Source organism: Poecile atricapillus, chromosome 1 (genome assembly GCF_030490865.1).
Source record: "Poecile atricapillus isolate bPoeAtr1 chromosome 1, bPoeAtr1.hap1, whole genome shotgun sequence".
NCBI lineage: Eukaryota > Metazoa > Chordata > Aves > Passeriformes > Paridae > Poecile > Poecile atricapillus.
Window position 1 is genome coordinate 172845852 of NC_081249.1, and position 23090 is coordinate 172868941.

Consider the following 23090-nt stretch of genomic DNA (forward strand, 5'->3'; position numbering starts at 1 on the left):
CCCAGCTCCCCCATGGCCACACTCCCTGCTACCCCTGCTCCTATGGACAGAGATGATAAGTGCATTAAGGGATCTACTGCCCAACTGCCCCAGCACTCACAGTCACCACGTGGGACAGAGGCCACAAACCTGATGCTGAAAATGCCTGAAATGAGTGTATGAATGAGGCAGCAGGAGGGGAAGCCACATGGGTCACACCAAGGTGTCCTACCTGTCTGACTTCCATATGGCAAACCCTGCCAGGGCTGCTCCAGAATACAAAGGGAGCAGACAAAGACAAAGAGGAAGAAAAATGCTCTCAAGCAGGAAAGATTTGGGTTCCCTGCTCTTCTTCATACACCAAAGCAGCAAAAACTTGCAGAGAATGGAAAAAAGGCTAAAGCAAGAACAGCAGCAGCAGCCAAATAAAATTATTATTTCCTAAAAAACCAATAGCTCTTTCAGAAACACTTCAGAGAAAGATTGCAGGGGATATTTTTCATTTTTCCCCACTGTGAAGATTTATAAAGCCATGTACCACCTGAGTATTGCATAAGATACCAATTAGAAACATTTGTTTTGGGCAGAAGAAGAAACGATGAGCCATTCTGGTTAACTGCCATCTCTGAGAGAGCCAGTCTTTTTCCATTTGTCTTCTCTTCCACTAAAAACAGAGGAGTGTTTTACGAGCAAACAGCGAAAGCTCAGGTCTCATTTTCTAATTTGAAGTCTCAGAAGTCTCAGCTCTGAGTTCTTACGCTGTAACTATCCTCCAGTCGCCTGTAGTCACACTCAGTGGTCTCAGCTCGGCTCTCAGTGGCTTGCAGCAGCCCTTTGCAAAACACTTTATCAGTTATTTCCCCGCTTCATGATTTCCCCTGCCAGGTTTTCTGTGGATGGCAAAGCTGAGTGGCTCTGCCTGAAATCAGAACTGACTCAGTGGCCTTAATGCCTATAGGGGAACACACTTATGACCCACCAAGGGAAGCACTTTTCCACCAAATTCTCTCCACTTGGCTCTTAATCTTTAGCTTAACACCACTGTTTCGTTGCTCATCTCTAGAGCTGATGTGTTTTACTAATGGAAAAGGCATCCTTCCCTTCTGCTGAGTTGGGTGGCCCACTGTGCCCATTGATCTGAAGACCATGAAACATTAAACTTGTACTGACTTTAGTTTTAGGCTGTATCTGACTAGATGTTTACATGGTGATACCCTCAAAATCTGTACAAAATACTCAAATATTAGCTTTACTAGCCCAGTGCAAAGTACAAGATTCAAGCATTGGAACAGGCTACACCGGGAAGCAGATGAGTCACCATCCCTGGAGGTATTTAAAAGACATGTCGATGTGGCACTTGGGGATGTGGTTTAGTGGTGGGCTTGCCAAAGATGGATTAAGGCTTGGACTCGATGATCTTAAAGGTATTTTCCAGCCTGATCGATGCCATGATTCTATGTTTAAAAAGTGAAGCCCTTACATTGCAGAGACCAGGCTGCCGGGTCCCTAGATGGGTGTGCAGGATCCCTTGGGTCTCTGACCGCCTGGGCAGCCTGTCCCCAGCTTTCGTGATTCTCCCCTCGGCTCCCAGCCCCGGGCCGCGGGTCCAAACCCCAGGGCTGGACTGAGAGGGTGCAGGGGCTGCACCCGCTCACCCCGGGGCAGCTCAGGCTGTCAGACGGCTGCGCCTCCAGGGTGCCCACGGGACACAGGAGGAAGGGGCACACTGGGGAGCCCTCCGGGGTGGGCAGGACCCTTCTGCAGCGAGGGGGACACAGCACCGGCTCTGCGGAGAGCTCTTTCCCCGGGGATGGATGATCTTGCAGGACACGGCAGCGGGGCTGCCAAGGGAAGGCACCCGGCAGAACGCCGCTTTGGGGCGGTGCGACGGAGCCCCCGCCCGGGAGGAGAAGAACTTCCCCGGCGGGGCCGGTCCGGACCCGCGCCCCGCCCCGGAACCGGGCGCGGCTCCCGCGGGCGGGCAGAGCCCGGCGGCTGCGGAGGGTCCCCGGCAGGGAGGGTCGCTGCCGTCCCCGCCGCAGGAAAGCTGCCGCGGTAAGAGCGAGCTCCGCCGGGGGCGATCGCGGGGTCCTCTCGGTCGGGAGAAGTTGGGCTAAACCCCCTCCCGGGGCTGCTGCCCGGCTGGGCATCCCCGCGCCCGGTTGAGCATCCCCGCGCCCGCCTGGGCATCCCCGCACCCGCCTGGGCATCCCCGCACCCGGCCGTGCCCCGGTGGGACGGGCGGGTGTCCGCGGAGCAAGGAGCTCGGCGGGCCGGAGCTCGGCGGGCGGCTGGAAGCTGCAGGAGGGATGTGTGAGCGCAGCGGGATGGAGACGCGACAGCAGCAGGGAGGTGTAGGTGGGACCCGTTTTGGGCTGCAGGTGTGGCAGCATCGCTGGGACGGAGCCCCCGCTGCCGCTTTGCTGCACACGGGAGAGGTGGGAGCCGGTCCGGGTTGCAGATGCAACAGCGCGGTGTCTTGGTGCGATGAAGTCCGGATTGCAGGTGCCACAGTGGAGCAGGCAGGTGGGAGCTGGTCCGGACCGCAGCCGCAAACACACGGTGTAAGGGCTGCGTGTGGTTTGGGTTGGCGGTGCTGGTTCGGATCGCAGGTGCAGCCGCACGGGGTAGAGGTGTGACGTGGTCCTGCACGTGTGGCTGCAACGTGGTGCAGGTTGCAGGTGTGATGTGCAGGCGGGATGTGGTCCCGCTGTGCCTGGGGCTGGCAGAGCTTCTCCCAGCGTGGAGTGGATGGATGGTGTGCCTGCGTCTGGGCCGGGCCACTTTCAGGCTTTTATTTTGACAGATTCTGTTATCCAGTGGTTTTCAGACTAGGTCTCCCAAGTCCTGCCCGGTTTTCCCACATAGTTCTTTCCAGCCTCATCCTCCCTTTTGCTCAATAACTCTGCAGTGATTAAATGGCTTCTTGCAACATGAGTATACAGAGCTGAATTCCAGAGCTCGTGGGTGGGGAAGGAGTGCTCAGACACACTGATTTTAGAAGAAATACCCCTAAACGGTGCTTGTGGTCGTCCCTCCCTGTACCAGATCAACACTGTGAGCTGTATATTCTTTTTTGGATATATAAGACTGAAGAATTTCTCTGGGTAAACATAGTGCAAAACATCTCAGGCTCCCTGCTAGACTGCAAGGAAACTTCTGGCTTAAGTTAGTTGAAAAGAAAAGTTGGAGTCAGCAGAGTTACTGTAAGTAAGGTTGCTGTTGTCCTACTGAACTTGCTCAGAATTTGGGCTGTCTGGCCACTAATCTCATTTCTCTTCCATCGACTTAAGCTTATTTTTCCACTAAGCAGAGGCTGCCAAAACTAGAGGGCAGGGGGGAGGGGATCACAGGAATCTGTGAGGATATGAGATTTTTTTTTAATTTTTTTTTTGTCCTGTTATATGTTAATAATCCTATTCTAGGCTGTCATCCAAAAATATTGCTGAAAAAATGCAAGCAGTGTACAAGACCCATTGTATAAAAGATAATCTAAATGTAGGACAGGAAGAGACCTGGCAGGTCAGCAAATCTAAACACAGAATGATACTATGCCTTATTGCACAGTACTGTAATTCATTTGCTGCCAGCCTTCTGGGAAGGGGAAATTTCACATCTTTATTGAACTGATATTATAATTATTTCTCCAATATATGGCTTTCTCTTACTTTGTATTTGTATTATGATTGCCTAGTTCTCTCTGTTTGGTACTTTCTCTTATCAGTGTAGAAATGGGAGTTGCATGCTTTTCTCTTTACTGTGCAATACCAAACAAGCTACAACTTGCTGTCTGCTTTCATGAAGCAGGCTCCAGCTCCTGCTGATCCCTGGCAGTTGTGAGCTGGGCTTCTTAATCTCTGACTTCCCTGTGGATGAGCAGAGCTGCAAGGCTCAGAAGTCTGTCCTGTGCCTCTCATGCTCTGACACCTCACCTAGAAATAAATCCCTCACCAGGTAGGTGCTGCAATTAACCTCATCTTCAGGTTCCTCCTGCCCCGTGATAGGGGGTGGGAAGCAGCTCTCATTATATTCCAGCCGTTTTATTAATCCCATTTTTATTGCATATCCTCATGTTCTGTACTGATTCAGCATTCCCTCAGCTTTCTTCCAATTGTTCTGTCATGAAAGGAGAAGTAGGATGGAGTCTCCCTCACTTGCAGTAGTGACCCTGCTAGACTCAGACTGACCCCTTCCATTTCTTTGTCTGTCTGATCCTTCTAGGTCTGTACCCTGTTTATTACAATTTTTTATCTTTCATTTGCAAACTTCTGATTTCACTGGACTACAAAGCAAGTGGCTTCAAATGTGTTGTAAGCTGAACTTTACCCCTGTCTTGTGTGCCAGGTGTGCTGGACAGTTTTCCCAGAGTAGCTGAGCAGAAAATGTTTCTTACCAAAGCAGGCTAAGTTCCATTTTGTCCTTCTTTCCACCCAATTTTTTTCCACGGCATCAATTATTAGATGTGGGGTTTTCCTGCAGTGATTATTCTGCTGATGAGGGATGTTTAATCCCACCATTGTACTGCAACCTGCCATGAGTAGAAGATGGGTGTCATTTGGCAGTGGGTAGCAACACAGTGCTGCAGATTGGGCAGTGAGCAACATTCATTGATCTGAGACTGCTGAAGGAGCTTCAGACAACTCAGTGCTCATATCTGAACTCAGGTTAAGCTCCCACTTGAATATCCTTGCTCTTAATATTTGCAGTAAGGTCTATCAATAATGATTCAGAGAAAATACCACCGAATCAACAAAGTCAGGTCATGGGGTCACACAGTGACACTGAACAAATCCTGCTCTGCTCAGTCCAAAATGCTGCAATTGGTAGGTGCAGATAAACATAAGGAGTTATCCCTGCTCCATTCATTAACGTTGTACACTGCTTCTTATATAACTAGGTAAAAAATGCCTAAATATTTTGCAGAAGGTAGATGCAGCCCTGCAGTGTGATACCCCTCGTGTTCAGTGCATTACTACCTGCTTCTGACCTAATACATTATGATTTGGCATTATCCACCAGGCTCAAGTTTATTCCAGTGTTTCTCAGCATTGCCTGTGCAGCAGTTTATCATACAGAGTTCATGAGCGTGGTCTTGCAGAGGCTGCCTTCATCTCCCAATGGCCAGAAAAGCACTGAGAGCACCAAGTGCTGCAACAGAGCAGGCAAACCATTTGTATTTTAATTTTACTGAGATTTCTCCCATCCTGTGCTGTCAACCAAAATGCTAAGAACAAATTCGGGGAAGGAAACAAGTCACATCAAATTCTGAGCCTTGACTGTCTCCTTCTAACGGAGGACAGCTTCGTGCTCACGGGTCTGGTGTGGGGTTGTCACACCATTCCAGTGGCTCTGCAGGCATGCTTTAAGGACTGGAGGGAAGCACAAATTGGGAATGCTTAAAAAAATCATATGGGTGACTTTTTAGTGCCTCTCAGATTCCTTCTCAAGGACAAGTATCATCTGGCTCCCTTTTCCTAGGGAAAAATAATGAGCAACAGCCAAGCTTTATGATTGCTACCAGATAATGTCAGTGGTAGATGAGCTGATTTTATCAAAGTGAATACGGAAGAAAATAGGGTGTGGGGTACAAGCATGAGCCCCTGAGTCATAGCCTGGCATCTACAGGAGTGCCCAAAATGAAAAGTAAGTGATTGTGTGATGTGGCAGATGAACATTTGTTGCTGCTTTGTCAGCCAGCCTTACACATCTGCAGAAAGCACCAGGAGAGCATCTAACAGCACGGTGGGTTTTCTGTTTGATGTAATGAACACATATTGTTCACGGATTCAGCTCTTTCTACTATTTTAATACCTGAGCTGGCTTTTCAAAGTGCTGGGAATGCTGGAGCCACAGATCAATGAGAATCTTAGGCAAGCAATAGTGTTTGCAAAAAGCTCTGTAGCATTTGATGGTGTATTTCAAGGTCTCTGAAAAACTGGCTGAGCTGATAAAGGACACCAGACAAAGACAGAAAGGCCTGAGAGACACTGAATGAAGTCCTCATTGCAGCTTTGGAGTCACTCAGCTGATTCCAAAATGTTTAATGACCCCAGAAGAAATGGCTCCCTTCAGAAGGGACATTGCTCCAGCACTACTTCCACATCACAGGTACAGACAAATGAAGAGCTGCCAGATGCTGTAATTGGTCAGGCCTGATGTTGAACTTGGCATGGTTGTAGTGCTACTTGGCATTGACTTCCCACTTGTTACTTTTACCAGGACCATTATTCAGCTGAGGTGTGAGCAGTATTAATTTTGTGGAATGTCTGAGTGCAGAGGAGGGATTTGCTTGTTGTGTTGCTGCTCCATTAGAGCCTGTTGCTCCTTGGGGCTGAGAGGACTTCCCCACAAGGTACACAAGGGAAGCTTCAGCTGATGGTTTGCATTGCTGCTCACAGAGTACCTACAAGCTCTCTGACACTGATTTCACCCCAAACCCAACTTGCACAGCCTTCTATTGCCTCTGCTGCTCACAAGCTGATGGCTAATGCTAACATAGAACATCACCAGTGGCAGCTGGCCACCTTGGAACTATGCGGGTCTCCACTTTTCCAGATGGGAAAGCTGAGTCACATTTTAACAAGCAAGGACATCAGAGAAATTTGGAGATCACTCCAGGAAAGTGTGGGAAAGGAGGCATCCTGCAACCATAAACCCTCTATAATTAGTTGTACTTTAAAATGGAAAATGTTGGTGATTTTGCAATTGCAGAGGTCAAATGATCTCTGCTCCTGTCTGCTCTGCACTAGGAGCCATGGCCACCTGTCCCACCCCTTCCCTGTGTTCCCCAGAGGGAAGGACATTCCAGCCCCACTCCTGTCCCAGGGACTGCAAGGCGAGCCCTTGGCTTGCAGGAGGCACAGCCTGTCCCAGGCACACCCTGGCCAGCAGAGGGGCTGAAGGGAGGGAAGCAGCAGAGCCCCTTTCCTCTCTCCAGATCAATGAATGAGGTTGGCATCATCTTGATTTATTTATTTATTTATAATTTGGGTGATCAGCTCTGCTTTTGTCTGTGTAGCTAGGGCATAACTGTGTTACATTCCACTCCGTGGGTTAAATTGCATTATTTTTAATGAGGCAGCTATCTCCACGCTGCTTCTGTTCTTCTGGTTCCCCCTTTCTGGGAGCTGTCTGCTCTTTGCCTGTCCTGCTTTTCTGTTAAGTCATTCCTGAGCATTGGCTGGAAGCAGTGAGCTAAGCATTAGCTTTATTTTCTGACAGAGGCCCCAGTTGGAAACAGAAGTCCCCACAGAACACAGCAGCAGCTTTTTGTGAGCAGTGCTTTTCCTCCCACAGGCTACTGAGAAGTCAAACTGTGGCAAATCAACTCATTCCAGCGTCTGGCCCAGATCAAGGTACTTCACCTAAACAAGAGGATGGTCCCTGCTGCCACAGGCTTTCCCCCTGGGAGAGGGTTCAGCCCCTCACGGGCTGGATGTGCCACCCAGGGGGCTGCAGGAGGAGAGGCAAAGCCACACAGCCCTCCCTGGACCATGGGCACTGGCTCATCTCTTCCATCAGCACTGCAGTGCTGAGCCCATTCCCTCTGTCCCAGAGGGTCCCTTGGGGGCACAGGCTGGCACTGGGGGGTTCTGGGGTGAAGCTCTGGGGTGAATCTCTGGGGTTTGGCCCCCTTGCAGCCCACAGCTGTACCCGCTGGGCAGCTGCCTCCGCCGCATCAGCCGTGTGAGTAAGCCTCCCTCCTGCCCCAGAAACAGCCACAATCTCCTCTGTGTGTTTCTAGCTCAGAAAAGGCTGATTCATTCTCTGAAGCAGATTAATTACTTCTGCTATTTAGAAAAGGAAAAAAAGAAAAAAGGAGAAATCCTTTAGAATTGGTCGGCTTAACTTTCAACTGCGTGCACAATGCAGTGAAGCAAATCTGCTCTGAGGCAGAGCAAAAGAGTTCACATGGAGTAAGAAACTGGGGGTTACAGTATTTACCTGTCATGTCAGCAGTGGGCTCTGCAATTTAGAAGGTAGTTGTGAATGTGTCTTCTTGGCTTATATGACAGCTGGTGCAAATGTGAGCTTGCCATGAAGGTGAACTGGGGAACAAATGTTTTTATTCCCTGATACATTTTATAACTTGTTTCCTTCCTGGTTTGTGTCATAGCTATGTGGCAGCGGGCTCCCTGAGTAGCTCTCATCTGAAACCTGGCTGAGTTGTTCCATTTCTCCCTTGGAAGGCTGCTTTCCAGCCTGCCTGGCTGTGCTCACTTGTTTATGCACTGATGGGCTGTAGTTCCCCATTTCAGAACAAGCTGTCCAATATTTATGAGTTATTTTATATTTACCCAGTCCTGAGGCTTCTTTTATAAGCCTGGGGATAAATTCTGGGTTTTGTTGTTTCCATTACTGGAAATGGACTGAACCTCCACAAACATTACCAAGCCTTAAATAAGGCCTCTATTTATCTACAAAGGAAGGGAAAGGACTAACACAAAGCTAAATTGATTTACAAGCCTGTAATTGCCAAACCGCTGTTCTGATAACACTTGTAAGAAAGCAAGCCATATGTATAGAGATGAATCACCTATAAAATTATATCCTAATATTCATTGTATATTGACTTATCAGACAAATATAGTGATTTTCCTCTTGAAGATTAATGACAGCCACATGTTCAGCTGGCATAAAGCACTGCAACTCTCTGGACTATGCAAACCTGAGGATGTGATTGAAAAACTGATTGCTTTGCAAACAACTAAACAGTATCTAAAGTGATAAGGAAAAACTGAAAAAGGTCAAAATGATAGTCTTAAGATAATCTGCATGTACAGTAAGGGCATTTTGACCAAGCATGAAACCTTTCCCATGATCCCCCATTGGCTGGGCCATATTAAAATCTCTTCACATTAATACAAAGACTGAGTTAGAACTGGGAAGTTAATATCTAGGAGGGCAATTTTAGGTCCTCTCAAAACAACTGGAATGAGTACTGTAGCAAAATGAAAGGTTAAGCCTGTTAATGTTTTAGGATTACTGCATTATAAAATGGGCTCTTTTTTACCCAGCAGTAGAGAAAATACTCTGAAGGCATCTTTGGAGTGGATTAATGTTGAAATCATGCTAAGCCAGCCTTCTCCAAGCATTTATTTTAAACAGCTCAAATGCTTAATTTCTTGAATTAGCAGCTGAGCAGGTTCTCTGATTACCCTTGGTAATGTTCATATTCACACAAGCGCACAGGAAAGTACCTGGCAGCATCTGGGGCTGCTCTCCTTAATGTGTGCAATCCGTGCTTCACCCATGCCATTAGGAATCCTGGCTATGGTCAGCCTTATCTGAACAAAAACACTCAGGATGTTTGCGTTTGGGCTGTTCACCAGATGAGATACCAACCCCTGTGATTCAGCAGCAGCTGAATGGAAAAGCTGATCTTGATAGAAGAGAATCGCATTTGCAACCTGTTTGGAGAGCAGCTGGAAAAATACTTCCCCCTTCTGTACCATGCTGGTGTCTTGGTAGCTTTGTTCAGAAGGGATGTCTGTAAATATGGGTCTGGGTAGCTCTTTGGCTTAGTGATGCCCTCAGGCCTGTCCCCTGTGGATCTCCAGCCTCAAACTGGTTTCTAGGGAAGAGCTACTGCCTGCTTGAAGATCTGCACCCTTGTGCAGGTGAGGAGGGTTTGTGCTTGTGCTGGAAGGATACAGCTAAACCCTGGACAGGACCTGCCTGCCTCTCTCCCTCTGGGGCAGGGCTCAGAAGGTCTTTTTGCTGTAATTACATCTTCATGCTGCTGCAGCAGCAGCATGTGTACCAGGGAGCAGAGTTCAGCTGCCGTGGCACCCTTCATCCTGGCAATACCTAAGCAGTTCCCCTGCAGCCTTAGCACGGGTGCAATATATTATGCAGGATAAATAAACAGTAAATATTAGGCTTCTTACCTATGCCTAGGAGCACATACACCCTTTCTAACCTGTACGTGGGTCTGTGCTCTGGGCAGAGCTGCTGGTGCAGTTTGGGGTTTTGGCAGAGATTTTTGTCAACACCTTTCCAAATTAAGCTCCAAGTTCCTCACAGTTCATGGTTTAATCTCCTCAGGTGAAAGCACCCTCCCCAAAACAGGGTGTTTCTTTCTTGCAGAAGCTTCCTACCAAAAGAACCGCAGAGCAAAGGTTATGCGTGTTTTAAGCAGATCAACCCCATTAGATACAAAGTTCTGGCAGTAGCAGTGTCCTTTATTTTTGTTATCTGAAGTATTCATCAGATAAAGACTACTTCAGAATGCTTTTCTTTTTCTCCTTTTAACATCCTCTAAAGTGAAAGCATTCAGCCACAAAGCAATCAGAGCTGGTCTGAGACAAGAGAGCTGCAGGGATGTCAGTCTTCAAGGAGAGCAGAGAAATTCAGTAAGAGCCAGGTCAGGTCTGCAGTTCCTGTCTTGCTCCTGTGGTTTCCTGAGGATACTCAGATGTCTCTGCTCCCCATGAGGGAGCAAACTGGCTGCTATCACTGTGTCACCCTGAGAACTAAAACCTTCTGATAATGTTTTCATAGTTTTAGTTACTTTCCCGTGAAAGTTCTATAAACATAAGTTGTTTATCACATTCCTTCTAAGAAACATCTTTCGATGGACTTTTCACATGACCAGCGTGCTTGGGAAGGTGGTCACTTAATTATCCAATTCCTGGTCATTGTCAAGAATATATAAATACTGGAGTCAGAGAATAAAAGTTCTTCTTTCCTGTTCTAACACTGAAAGGCATTCATGTGAATCATTTCATGTCCTTTAGCAACATCACTCTGCTCTTCCAGTACCTGGGAAGGTCATCTTAGTTCACCCCATTTACATCCTAGTAGCTCTTCTGGTATTTCCTGCTGCCCCTGATGCATAAGGTCATGTTGCAAAGGCCAGATGCCTTGTGGGCAGGGGGAGAATTTGACTCTCCCACTAAATTTTCCTTCGTCCTCCCCCTAAATTTGTATGTCTTTACCCATGCCTAATTTCCCTTCAGTGCCATTTCAGCACTTTGTTTGACACTGGTCCTTCTGCTTAATTAACTCAGAGTTCAGTTCTCAGATGAACAGAGAAATTGAATTATCCAAGTTTATTTCCCTAATTTTTCCCCTGTAGACATGTAGTTGTTATCACTGGCCTCACAGGTGCCAGAGTACCCAACAAAACCCATCAGCGAGATGGAGAGGTGAATATCACACCTCGGATTCTTGAATACTGTCTATACTGATGTTTAGTGATTTAGTAGGGAGTGATACGAGGCATTTTAGGCAGGATCACCTAGAAAAAGCCATTGCAGCAGACCTCTGGCTGGCACAGGTCTCCCTGTCAGCCTGAAATGAGCTGGGTGTCCCGTTTCTAAAACCCTTGACATGACTTCCTTGAAAAGACCCTGGCATGAGAATAAATTTGTCACAGAAATTTAGAGCAGCAAGAAGACACTGATTGCTGTAATTAGGAATAATCTAATTCCTAAAGGCAAATGGGTTGTATTTATGTCTGTTTAATTAAATTCCTGAATTTAGTGGACTGGCCATGTGAGCAGTGAATCCATTGCACTGTGATTTGGAGGCAGCAGAGCAATACTCAAAAAGTAGAGGGTCTCAGCTATACTTTACCTAACATGGAACTAAACTCTTAGTTCTTGATGTAATCTATTTGATTTGGGTGTAGTTACTGTTCAGAGTACCACCAAATCATCTGCTAGAAAACTGGTGTAAAATTGGACTGATTTGCTGGGGAAAGCCATTTAGCCCTCTCTCTGAGGAACTTGAAAGTTCATGTCCATGTGGCCTGCAGAGGAACAGTGCAGCCTGAGAGCTGGTTTTCCTGCTTTTCAGCCCAATTTCTCCGCTTCTGCTTTTTTCCTTTTGTTTTTTGGTGTTTTGTTTTTTTTTCTGGGGTTTTGTTGGCTGGGGTTTTTTTCATGTCCAAAATGATGGAACCTTTCTAGAAGGAGAAACATTTCTGGAATTTCTCATATCCAGGCTTCAGATGAAACCTGATGAGACCTGACCTTTACGTTGCTTCCATGGTTTTCAAAGACAGGAATTTGCACCATTACAATCCTTTCTTTGCAGGACTTTTTTTTCCTCTTAAATTTTATTTTTTCCCCTAAAACCTGCTGTGAGCCTGGTCCTGCTCCCAAGAACCAGATTAGCAACTAATCTTTTGAGGGCTTGGGGATTACACTTCAGGAGTGCATGCAATGTAAAGGGACATTCATTTGCTGTAAAACCCATCCTGAATTAACAATAGTCTTGGATTGTAGGGACACTCCCCCAGAGTGTTTCCTATGGCAGGAAGGGGAATTATGCAGTCGTTTCCCTGGACATTACATTGTTATGGTGAAACTGTTTTAATCAGAAAGCATGTGGGCAATTTGGTCTCTTAAAGGCCAGCTGAATTTGGACCAAAGGGCAGACAGATCAGTGTATTTCTAATACTTGTGCTCATGTACACAAGGGTTGAGTTTCCCACCTAAGGCAGGAAGACTCTTGATGTGGGTTCCAACTTTTGATCTGGGAGGTTCAGTTCAGGGTAGAACCTCACAGAGTAAGAAATAAACATTTGAAGCCTAACTGCTACCCCTGAGCCAGGCAGGAGGCCTATCCTGAAATGGGCCATGTTGAAATATTCACAATTTAATAATGACTGGGTTTCAGTTAACACCTCCCGAGAGGCTGAGTGGATGCATTTTGCAGCTGTGGCTCCCAAACTAGTTTTCACATGAAATGTCATCCAGAAAGGCACAGAGATGTGCTCTGTTTAAAAGAGCTTTTAATGTCTTCACAGCCTGCTCAGCCCATAAAAGCTGGGCTGAACTGAAGCTCAGCAGGATCTTAGTGGTGCCTGATAAGAGCAGAATTCTTGTCATCCAGCCCCTGCCCAGAGGACACTGCCTGAGCTCCCAGCCTCTGCTATGTGGCTCCTCTCCCACAATGGGCAGCCTTGGGTTACAAATCCTCAATATTTTAAGCTGTCCTGGTTCTTCCAGCATTGCAAAGACCCCTGAGATCTTGCACTGCTTAAAGCTCTGGTGCCACAAAGCTGGAAAACCCAGCGCAGTTTATGCAAGATGCAAGGGGCTTTCCCCACCCACACCCATGCTCTCCAGCCCACCACCCTGACCACCCTGCATCCTCTTTTTTCCTTCTCATTGTTTTTCCTTTCCTATGCCAGATCATTGCCTTGCTTTGGTCATTTCCCTGCTTTGAGTGACCCTGTGCCAGGAGTGCTTTCTCATATTGGCAGACAGCCATGGAGTGGGGGCAAAGCTCCCACCTTCCCAGCCCAGGGGGAAGTGACACCCTCCCAGCCACCAGCACAGGGTGAATGAGACCGGTGACAGATGACATGCAAATGTCTTCCCTGGAGGCTACAGAAAAGTCACTTCCTCACCCCTTTCCGAAGAGTGGTATTTGCATACTATCAGACACTGACATCCTGCTGGACTTCCTTAGAGCTGCGAGTTGTAGAGACACTCATTTGGGGATTTACAATGTGTTGACTGGAGCTTGCTTGGCACAGAGACGGAGAAAAGGAGCTGGCTGGGGAAAGGGAGGGCTCACACGGCTGGTTGAGAAGTATCCTTCCATGTGGGAGAGACAAAGGAATAATTTGGCTTCAGCTCTGAGGTAGGAGTTCTTTCCTCTGACAGTTTTCTCTGTCCTCTTGGAATCCTGTGGAGGTTTTTAAAAACATCAACAAAAAAAAAAAAAAGAAGGCAATAAAAGGGTTTTGGCGCTCATATCTGCTTGTGTGACAGCTTCCCACAGAGCAGAATCCAGGAGTCTTAGAAAAGTTACCATTGCACTGTCCATGTTGCTGGGTAACAGTTTCTGCTCCTCACATGACCCCAAATTATAATAATAAATTGAGTCCCAAAATGCTGAATGGTGCTGGAATTGCTGGCAGATGGAGCTGCTGCCTCTGCCTGAGTGTGTGGGCACTGGAGTAGGGGAGTCTGCAGACCCTCCTTACTCCCAGCTGGAGTTTTCATGGGATCTGGACCCGAGTTTTTCTGGCTGGAGTCAGGATGCCCCTCTGGCTCCCATGGGCCTGCTGACAGCAGCAGTGGGGAAGGGCTGGGGTGAAGCACTGGGGGCTCCATTTGGTGCAGCACAGCTGGGGCTGGCACCCTCTGCATGGGGCTGGGGCTGGCTACCACCTCACATCCCTCCAGCACGGAGTCTGCTGTGCCTGCCAAGGCCTGTGGAGCATGTGAGGGTGCCCAGGGTTCCCACCCACCATAGAAAGCTGCTGATACTGGTTCGTCTGACGTGGCACAGATAAGCCACTTTACCCCCAGGGGCAGTGGCCATTAGAGGAACAAAATCTGACAGCTGCACCTAAACCTGGCTCACCGCATTAGAGGAAATGATTATTGAGTTAACAAGGAGTGGTTTCAAACCCATTTGAAGCTAAGCATGTGGCACCTCTCATATAAATAAGGATTTGGAGGCCACTAAAGATCTTGACATAAACATCCTTGAGCATCTCACTTGAGCGTGATTTGTTTGTGTTCCTGTAGCAGACAATGAGAAATTTGTTTAATTTATTCACTGAGGAAGAAGACACCGGTGATTTTTTTTCTTTTTTTTTTTTTACTGGTGGGGTTAAACCTGGTATAACTGTACTGCTACCAATACATATTGAGTGGACACATTTACCCATTTTGTGAGACATCACACAATGCTGTAGCTTGTATTTGCGCAGGAGAGAAAAGCCGTGCTGGCACACAGCATCCTGATTGTGGTGAATGGGACTGAATCAGAACAATATGTTTTTCCTTTATCTGTGAAAGAATAAGCTGTACTGGCAAAATACACATAAATTTATACCAATATGGCCACTCTTTGTCTATGCACTGAAGTCCTTTTCTGGGAATTTGCTCCCAGCAGAAGCCATTGCCAGCCCTGTGCCAGGCCCAGTCAGAGGGTGGATGGCACAGTTCCTGCCCACCAGCTGCAGCAGCGTGTGTCCTTGCTCCTTCATTTCCTAAAGACAAAATATTCTCCATAATGGTTTGCAGTACTGCCGAGGCCACAGCTGACCTGGGTGTTGTGAGAGCTCCTGTGGGCTGTGCCAAAGCAAGGCACAGTGTGCCAGAGACCTCATGAACTTCTTCAGTACTGAAGAGCAAAAGTCGGGACTCATTCCAAAACCTTTTCATTTTTTGATAATGAATCACACATTCTGGCCTCTGATACAGGTGATCTACAGAATATGTTGATCTAAAGACTGCTGAGGCTACTGGCCATGGCAGCAGGAGGATGGAGCAGCACTTGGTTTGCATGCTGTGGCAAGGTCTGTTGTACAAACCATGCCTTTGGTTTTCTTGCCTGAATTTCCCACTGTGCCCTTATCCTCAGCTGCCCTGTGAGACTGAGAATGCTGCTGGTTCCTACAGACACTGGTGGGCCCACCCCAAGGGGTTAGGATCTCTAAAACAGAGATCTGTGGTTTCCCCCAGCTCGTCTTGGTGCGTGGGAGGATGGTTTGTTGGCCTTCATGTAGGTGAGCTCTTCCAACACTGCGTAGGAAAACAACAGCACAAATGAAAGCAAAACTCCTGGAGAGGTGGAGGAAACACATCACACTTCCAGAAGTGGTTTTGGAAAGCACAATGCCAGGATGTTGTTTCTTTTAAGGGTCTGAGTAGTCTGACATGTTGCAAAATACAAAGGCTTGGCACATTCCCAGCAGCAGAGGGAAAACTGGAACTACCCAGAAGTGAAACCTGTCATTAGCAGTCAGCCAGGCAGAACAGGCTCCTGAGTGCCAGGAACAGGCAGGGAAGGGAGGAGGGACTGAGCAGCATAAAGGAGCTTTTCTCACCCTGGCAGCCTTGTGGAGGGGAGCAGAGGGCTGTGAGGGCAGCATGTGGGATTGGGATACTCCCAGAATTCTTCAAAGGGCAGCAAGGAGCTGCTGTTCCCCCTCAACACAGCAGCCCCAAAGTCCTGTTCCTCTGCACAGGCAGTGGGTCTGCTCCCCAAAAAATCAGAATAGTTTTGACCTGCAGTTTTTCTCCCTTTTGTTTTCACTCAATAATACTTAGCTGCCCTAAGAAATCTCCTTTTACATGTCCTCCCCAGTCCTTGCTCTGATCCGTGTCATCCTGGAGGCATGTAATAATTTAGACTGAAAGCTGTGCTGTGCAGCTCTGTTCTCCACAGCTTCACAGGATGGAGGAAGTATTGATGTGCCCTGATTTATCTCCCACAGATGTCATCTCCCTAGGAGTAGACTTGAAGGACAGAGAGGCACAGAAAACTGAATCTGGGAAGCACCTGATTTAGAAAGAAGGGAGGAGGAAATTTTACAGACCAGGTTGGATGGATGCAGGGAACATTATAACTTTGCAAACCCAGTGATCCAAGGAGTTGGCACCACAAATTGTGATGTTGCTGTTGTCACATGCAAGGACACAAGTCCTCAGGATACCTTTATGTTTCCCTAAGGAATCTCTTAAAATTAAGAGTACTTTTACATTGATGCAGCTTTAGACCTCCTAGCAACCTTCCAGTATCTGAAGGGGGCCTATGGGGAAGCCAGAGAGAGACTCTTCATCAGGAACTATAATGACAGGATAAGGAGTAATGGGTACAGATTGAAAGAGGTGGAAATGTTTTACTATGAGGGTAGCTAGACACTGTCACAGGTTGCCCAGGGAGGTTGTGGATGTCATGACCCTGGCATCAAGGCCAGACTGGATGGGGCTTTGAGCAACCTGGTCTGGTGGGAGATGTCCCTGCCCATGGTAGGGGGAATAGGACTAGATGATCTTTAGGGTCCATTCTAACCCCTTGACATTTTGTTGATTCCCCATCAGGGCTAACCAACCTCTGAGGGTGAGAAGATGAGGAGAAGATTGCATTTAAGACATGTGGATGTGGCACTTGGGGACATGGTTTAGTGATGGGCTTGGTGGTGCTGGGTTAATGGTCCAACTTGATGATCTTAAAGGTGTTTAATGTAACCTAAACTATTCTACGATTCTTTGCTGTGGCTGTGAGTGTCCCCACAGCAGCAAGCACTGACACTCTGTCAGGTTGTGCCCAAGGGAGCAGCACCAAGCCCCAGTGGTGAGCAGGCATCTGGGGAGGCAGAGCGTGGGTGCTGCAGGCACAGCCAGACACACGGTCTGGGGACACTGCCTCCACCACCACAGCCCTCTCTCTGCACTGGGAAACAAAAAGCAAAGCTCCCAATGGCCTTCTGCTGGCAAGAGGTGAGGTGTATTCAGCTGTCCTGGTTTTGTTAGGGCACTTTCCTTCCCTCAGCCAACGTAGTCTAAATAGCCTCTGTGAGCCAGCCAGATAGATGTGTTCCATTTCAATCCTTGTCTGTCTCACTCTGCTGAGATCATTTACCTGCTAACAAGCTCCTGTGGTCAGAGATAAAAGGCAAAGCCAGCAGCCCTTTAAGGATGTATCTGAACATCTTTGCAGCACTTTGCTTCATGAAAAATATGGAAAGATGTTGCATTCACAATATATCACTCATATCTGTGTTTGTAAACAGATTTATCACACCATCTGCAGAGTCGTATTGCCATCTCTTCCATATTCATTTCCTTTCCATTTATATAGTACAGCTCCTGTTTATTTTATTCCCTTTTTACAATTAGATACATTAGCTACCTTTATCCTTTCCTACAAAAAGAGTGCACTCTCTGCAGGGAAGAATATTTAATCAATCCAATTTGTTCATTTTAGTGCATAAAAACACAAACCAGGACTATTTGGAGAGGTGCTACCCGGTTCTGTTTCTCATCTCTTCACATCTGTGCAGAGCAGGTGGGTGGGAAGGATAATTCAGAACAAATCTGCTGGTAAACAGGATGCTCTCTTGGTATTTCCTGTCTCCTGTTGCACTGGTGGAGCTTAATTTTCAGGAATCAGCTAAGCCTGAGGTCAATAATGCTGTTGTAATTTCTCTGACTTGCTGTAGCTGGTACAATGTAATACAAATACAATATAATGAGGCATTCATACATCTGGGAGCAAAAAGTCAGGCTGCTTTGTTATCTGGCTGGATAAGAAATGTTTAGTCATGTTCAAATATAAAAAGTGATCTTCTGAGTATAAAAAGAGGTCACACAAGAGAAGGGGAGCTTGCAGGTGGCAAAGCTTCTGTGGCCCCACGGGCTGACCAACACCCAGGTGAGATGGTCCTCAGTACTGCCCTACACTGAAGGTCCAGCTTGACCCCAGCACTGGGAAGGGAAGGCTGGGCTCCATGCACAGTGTGGAGGGGAATTTGACTGCAGGTGGACCTCTCCAGCCCCATGACTGTAGATTTGAAGTCACCATGACTGATGAGAGGTGTAGGATGCTGCCCCATCCCTGGGGCTGTGAACCTGGGGCAGGAAGCTTTTGCTTCTTTTCCTCCAGTGAGGAAGGATTTCTCTTCTCCTTTGCATCAAGCCTAACCCAAATTCCTGGTCTTGAACACAGGGGAGGGATTAGGGTTGACTAATCCCAAAAAGAATTTTACCAAGAGTGAGTAAGGGCTCTGGGCGGCAGGGAGTGATGACAAATCTTGGAAACTCAAGCCTGTGCTTTGGCAGGGAGGTTTGTTTGGGGATTGGTTGGGTTGTTTTTTTTTTATGGTCCTTTTTATCACTTTTCAGCTGTACAGTGTGTTCTCAGATGGTATTTTTGCCACTTCATGTTTTTGGATCATGACCATCATTTTTTCAGCTAACAGAACAGGGAGCAACTGGGTGCTTGGCCAGCTTCTCTCCCACTGAAGCAAAAGAAAACTCTGCAAGAGGGTTTCTCCAGAGCTCTCTAAATGGATTTTCTGTCACCATATCCTGCTAAGTCTTCCACCCCTCTGGCCTCTTGATGCAGACTTTGATGCTGTGAGCTGCCAGAAAGTCCCACCATCACATTTTCCCAGGGAAATTTTTCCAGTGTCCTACCCCATCACACTTTGTGTCTTTCCAAGAGGCATGTTTAGGCCTATAATATCATGCCTATCACTAATCAGTGAGCAAATCTTTTGGCTGTATATTTGCCAAGGGGAGATTGCCAAAATTACTCTTTGGGTAAAACAGAAGCTGTGCAGCTCTGCTGAGGGGAAGGAGCCAGGACCTTTCTCAATGGTACAGTCCCCAGGAAAAATCACAAGGAGAGCTTTAAAATGAGATTTTTTTTCTAACCAGTGTAAAGGGTTCATCTTTTTTCTTGGCTTTCTAGGAAAAAGAAACCTTCCAGAGTTTACTTAATTTAGTTTTTTCAAGATTTTTCTCTAGTCACCACTGGGCTCGAAAGCCTTGCTCGAGCTGGGAAGGGAAAACAAGAATCTCCCTTAATTCCTTCAGTCCCCTAAGTGCTGAGTTTTGGGGCCAACTGACCTCAGGTTATTTTGAGCTCTTTGCAGGCTCAGTAGTCCAGGGGAACAGAGGTAGTGGTGGTGTGGCAGGACAGGAAGGCAGCACCAATTCTTGTGGGGCAAACTGTCATCGGTGGGAGCAATTCAGCTTTAAAACAGAATCACAGATTCACAGAATATTCTGAGTTGGAAGGGACCCACAAGGATCATCAAATCCAACTTCTATGTGAACAGCCCATATGGGGATCAAATCCACAACCGTGGCATTATTAGCACCATGCTCTGACCAACCGAGCTAATCTCAGTAGCCAGAACGATTGCATGCGGCTTTAAAAAGGACCTGCATTGTGTGACTTGATCCCTGCGAGTCTGAAAAATAATAATCCTGCCTAAAACCATAAAATCTGGCACCAAGAGTTACACTTGGCTTTGCAGTTTCTCCGTGCTGAATCAGTTCCTGGCCTTCCTTGCTGCTGATGGCCTGGCTGGACAGGCCGTGTCCTCCAGGGAGACGGGCCATTGCTCCTCATCTCCAAAAACAGTGCTCTGCTGTTTTCATAGCCAGCCTCCTGCTGCTGTACCTGCACTCACAGCCTGTCAGGCCCTCACATTATCAGGCATAAACACCATGTGTACAAACGTATTTGCTATTACAGCAGACAGGAAGGGATTAAGTGAGTGCTATAAAATTAACCTCAACATCAGTCAAAAGAAACAAAAGCGAAAAAGGAACAGGGCAATCGGATGCTCTTATGAGCAGGATATGCTCAAAATGATTTCTCCATCCCATTACAAACGCTTAGAAACTGCACAGCCTCTCCAGCACAGTGAGATTTTGAAGTGGTTTAATGGGCATTAGGAGTTCAGAGCTGATAATGCTGCTTCCAACCTTATCCTTTCACTGCATGAAAATAGGTAATGGCAATTGACTGGTGTAAATTGGCTACTTTTAAAGCTGTATTTTCTGGCTTGGATGTGCTAAAAATCTCTCCACAGAGTCTTCAGAGGCTGAATGTAATGTGTGTGGTTAAGGTGGGGATATATTGAGTTTCTTCAACAGAGGACTGGTTGCAGTGTGTGCCCTATGTGCTGGAGAGCTGGGATCTACTGTAGTTGGGCTCCCAATTACTGCAGAAAAAACAGGGCTACTGGATAGTTTTTGGTCAGTCCAGAAAAACTTCTCACTTTGTCTTTTCTTTTTCTTTCAGAACAAACCATTCACGATGTCAATCAAAAAGGAAGGTGCCCACAAGAAGTGGGCTGCCCTGAAGGAGAAACTCGGACCCCAGGAGACTGACCAGTCAGAGGCCAACCTGGAAAATGCAGAGCCAGAGCTGTGCATCCGTCTCCTGCAAATGCCCTCAGTGGTGAACTACTCCGGGCTGAAGAAGAGGCTGGAGAACAGCGACGATGCCTGGATGGTCCAGTTCCTGGAGCTGTCCGGCCTGGACCTCCTCCTGGAGGCCCTGGACAGGCTGTCTGGGCGAGGAGTGGCCAGGATATCCGATGCCTTGCTTCAGCTCACCTGCATTAGCTGTGTGCGAGCGGTCATGAACTCCCACAAAGGCATAGAATACATTGTGAGCAACGAGGGCTACGTCAGAAAACTCTTCCAAGGTGAGAAGGCATCCTCCTGCTTCATCCAGCACATGTGGCAACTTTCCTGTTGCTTCTCCTCCTGCCCTGCATCAGGCTAATTGGAAATGGTTGGTCACAAGTGATTAATGAGGTTGTTTTCCTCTTTAAAATAAAATTGCTATGAAATCATGTTGCCTTTGCCACCAAGTGCTATTTCCATATATTTCCAAATATTGTCACAGTTTACTGAGAAGCTGGGGATAAAACCAGCCTTATCTGTATACAGGCATGAGAAATCTTCGACCCTTTGGTTGTCAGCAAACATTTGCTATTCAGTCCTTGAGAGCCTCAAGGGCAGAGGAGAGGAACTGAAAGGGCTTGGAGCCTTGTAGCTGGTGAAGAGGAGGAAAAGTGGCATCTTTGGACTCAAGAGAGCCTGCTCTCTGTGCTGCTCACTCTGCTCCTTCTGGAGGATGGTGGGTAACACCACTTACATCCTCCTGCCATTCACTTGACTTGTGAATTTCAGCTTTGAAATTCATCAGGGCATCTCATAGAACTTACTGTACAGCACTTCATGGTGCTGGAAGGATAACTTCTGTGCTGCTCCACAGAGATCAGAGATGTACCTAGAAACCCTTATTAATAGCTTTTTAGAATTCATTTAGTCTGAAAGCTGATTTGCTTCCCTCTTCAGTTCTGAAGTCTCCTTCCTTCCTTCCTTCCTTCCTTCCTTCCTTCCTTCCTTCCTTCCTTCCTTCCTTCCTTCCTTCCTTCCTTCCTTCCTTCCTTCCTTCCTTCCTTCCTTCCTTCCTTCCTTCCTTCCTTCCTTCCTTCCTTCCTTCCTTCCTTCCTTCCTTCCTTCCTTCCTTCCTTCCTTCCTTCCTTCCTTCCTTCCTTCCTTCCTTCCTTCCTTCCTTCCTTCCTTCCTTCCTTCCTTCCTTCCTTCCTTCCTTCCTTCCTTCCTTCCTTCCTTCCTTCCTTCCTTCCTTCCTTCCTTCCTTCCTTCCTTCCTTCCTTCCTTCCTTCCTTCCTTCCTTCCTTCCTTCCTTCCTTCCTTCCTTCCTTCCTTCCTTCCTTCCTTCCTTCCTTCCTTCCTTCCTTCCTTCCTTCCTTCCTTCCTTCCCTCCCTCCCTCCCTCCCTCCCTCCCTCCTTCCCTCCTTCCTTCCCTCCCTCCCTCCTTCCCTCCTTCCTTCCCTCCCTCCCTCCCTTCCTGCCTTTTCCTCCCTTTTCCTCCCTTTTCCTCCCTTTTCCTTCCTCTTCATCCTGCATTTTCTTAGCCTATATAAAATATGGACCTGGCATTTTTGTCCTGTGAAAACAGGGGGGTATCCTGGACTTTTCAGTGTTGGAGTTTCTTTGTGCTGTAATACAGGAAAAATAAGACAGCCTAATGCACCCCCTCCCAGCTCCCAGGGCTCACAGAGAAGGAGTAGTGCAAAAAGGGAACACATGGGAACCCATTGGAACAATTGCTCTAACTCATATGCATATTGAGCTTTTCTGCACTAAAAATAAGAGCCATTAATCTAAGAAAATTGTTCATCTGCTGTTCTAGAAAATACCCACATGTGAAAAAGGGCAATAAATGTTGTGAATTGTGAAAAATCTTGGCTGCTGTTGCAGCATGTCACATGGGACATGAAAAAGATTACTAACTACAAGATGCCCCAAAATGCCAATGGGATACCTGTAGCATTTACTCTTCCAACTAGAAGTTATCATCACATAATGCTATTGGGATGGGATATCTGTACATTAAGATATTTCTCTTCCCATCTTCCATTGTAATGGGTTCCCTATTTCAGTCTTTTTTCTACTACTGCTCATAATCCATGTAGCAGAAGACACTGAGATTCAGACCATTAATGTCATTATAAATTTGTGCTTTTTTTTTTTTCTGTTTTTCCTACAGCACTCGACACAACTAATGTCATGGTCAAAAAGCAAATATTTGAGCTCCTGGCTGCACTGTGCATTTACTCATCAGATGGCCACTCTTTGGCTCTGGATGCCTTGGACCATTACAAGGCAAGTGTTTGGTTGGAGCAGGAGAAAGGGCTCAGCTTTGATCCATGCAGACAGATCCATGTACCACAGAAAAGGGTGGGAATAAGGTTTATTTTGCATTGTTTTGGTAAGAGAAGTAGAGGTTTATAAAGTAAAAGCTGTAGGAAGTTTTCTGTGGTCAGTGTAGGTCTGTGGTGCTGTTCTATGACTTGT

The 23090-nt window shown here is 47.0% G+C and overlaps 1 protein-coding gene across 6 annotated transcripts in view; it reads left to right on the forward strand.

Moving 5' to 3' along the window:
- Nucleotides 1-1250: 1250 nt before the first annotated feature.
- INF2 (inverted formin 2) overlaps nt 1251-23090 on the forward strand; it is a 44522-nt gene continuing 22682 nt past the window's right edge. For 2 of the 6 annotated variants that reach the window (XM_058853606.1, XM_058853570.1), the window contains exons 1-2: nt 20497-20905; nt 22783-22898. In XM_058853606.1, coding sequence (XP_058709589.1) covers nt 20512-20905; nt 22783-22898 — 510 coding nt within the window. In that variant the 5' untranslated portion in view covers nt 20497-20511. Of the gene's footprint in view, nt 1309-1384; nt 1404-1930; nt 2035-13502; nt 13579-20496; nt 20906-22782; nt 22899-23090 lie in introns of those variants that run through there. The other 4 variants (XM_058853590.1, XM_058853615.1, XM_058853581.1 and 1 more) reach the window with 4 other exon arrangements.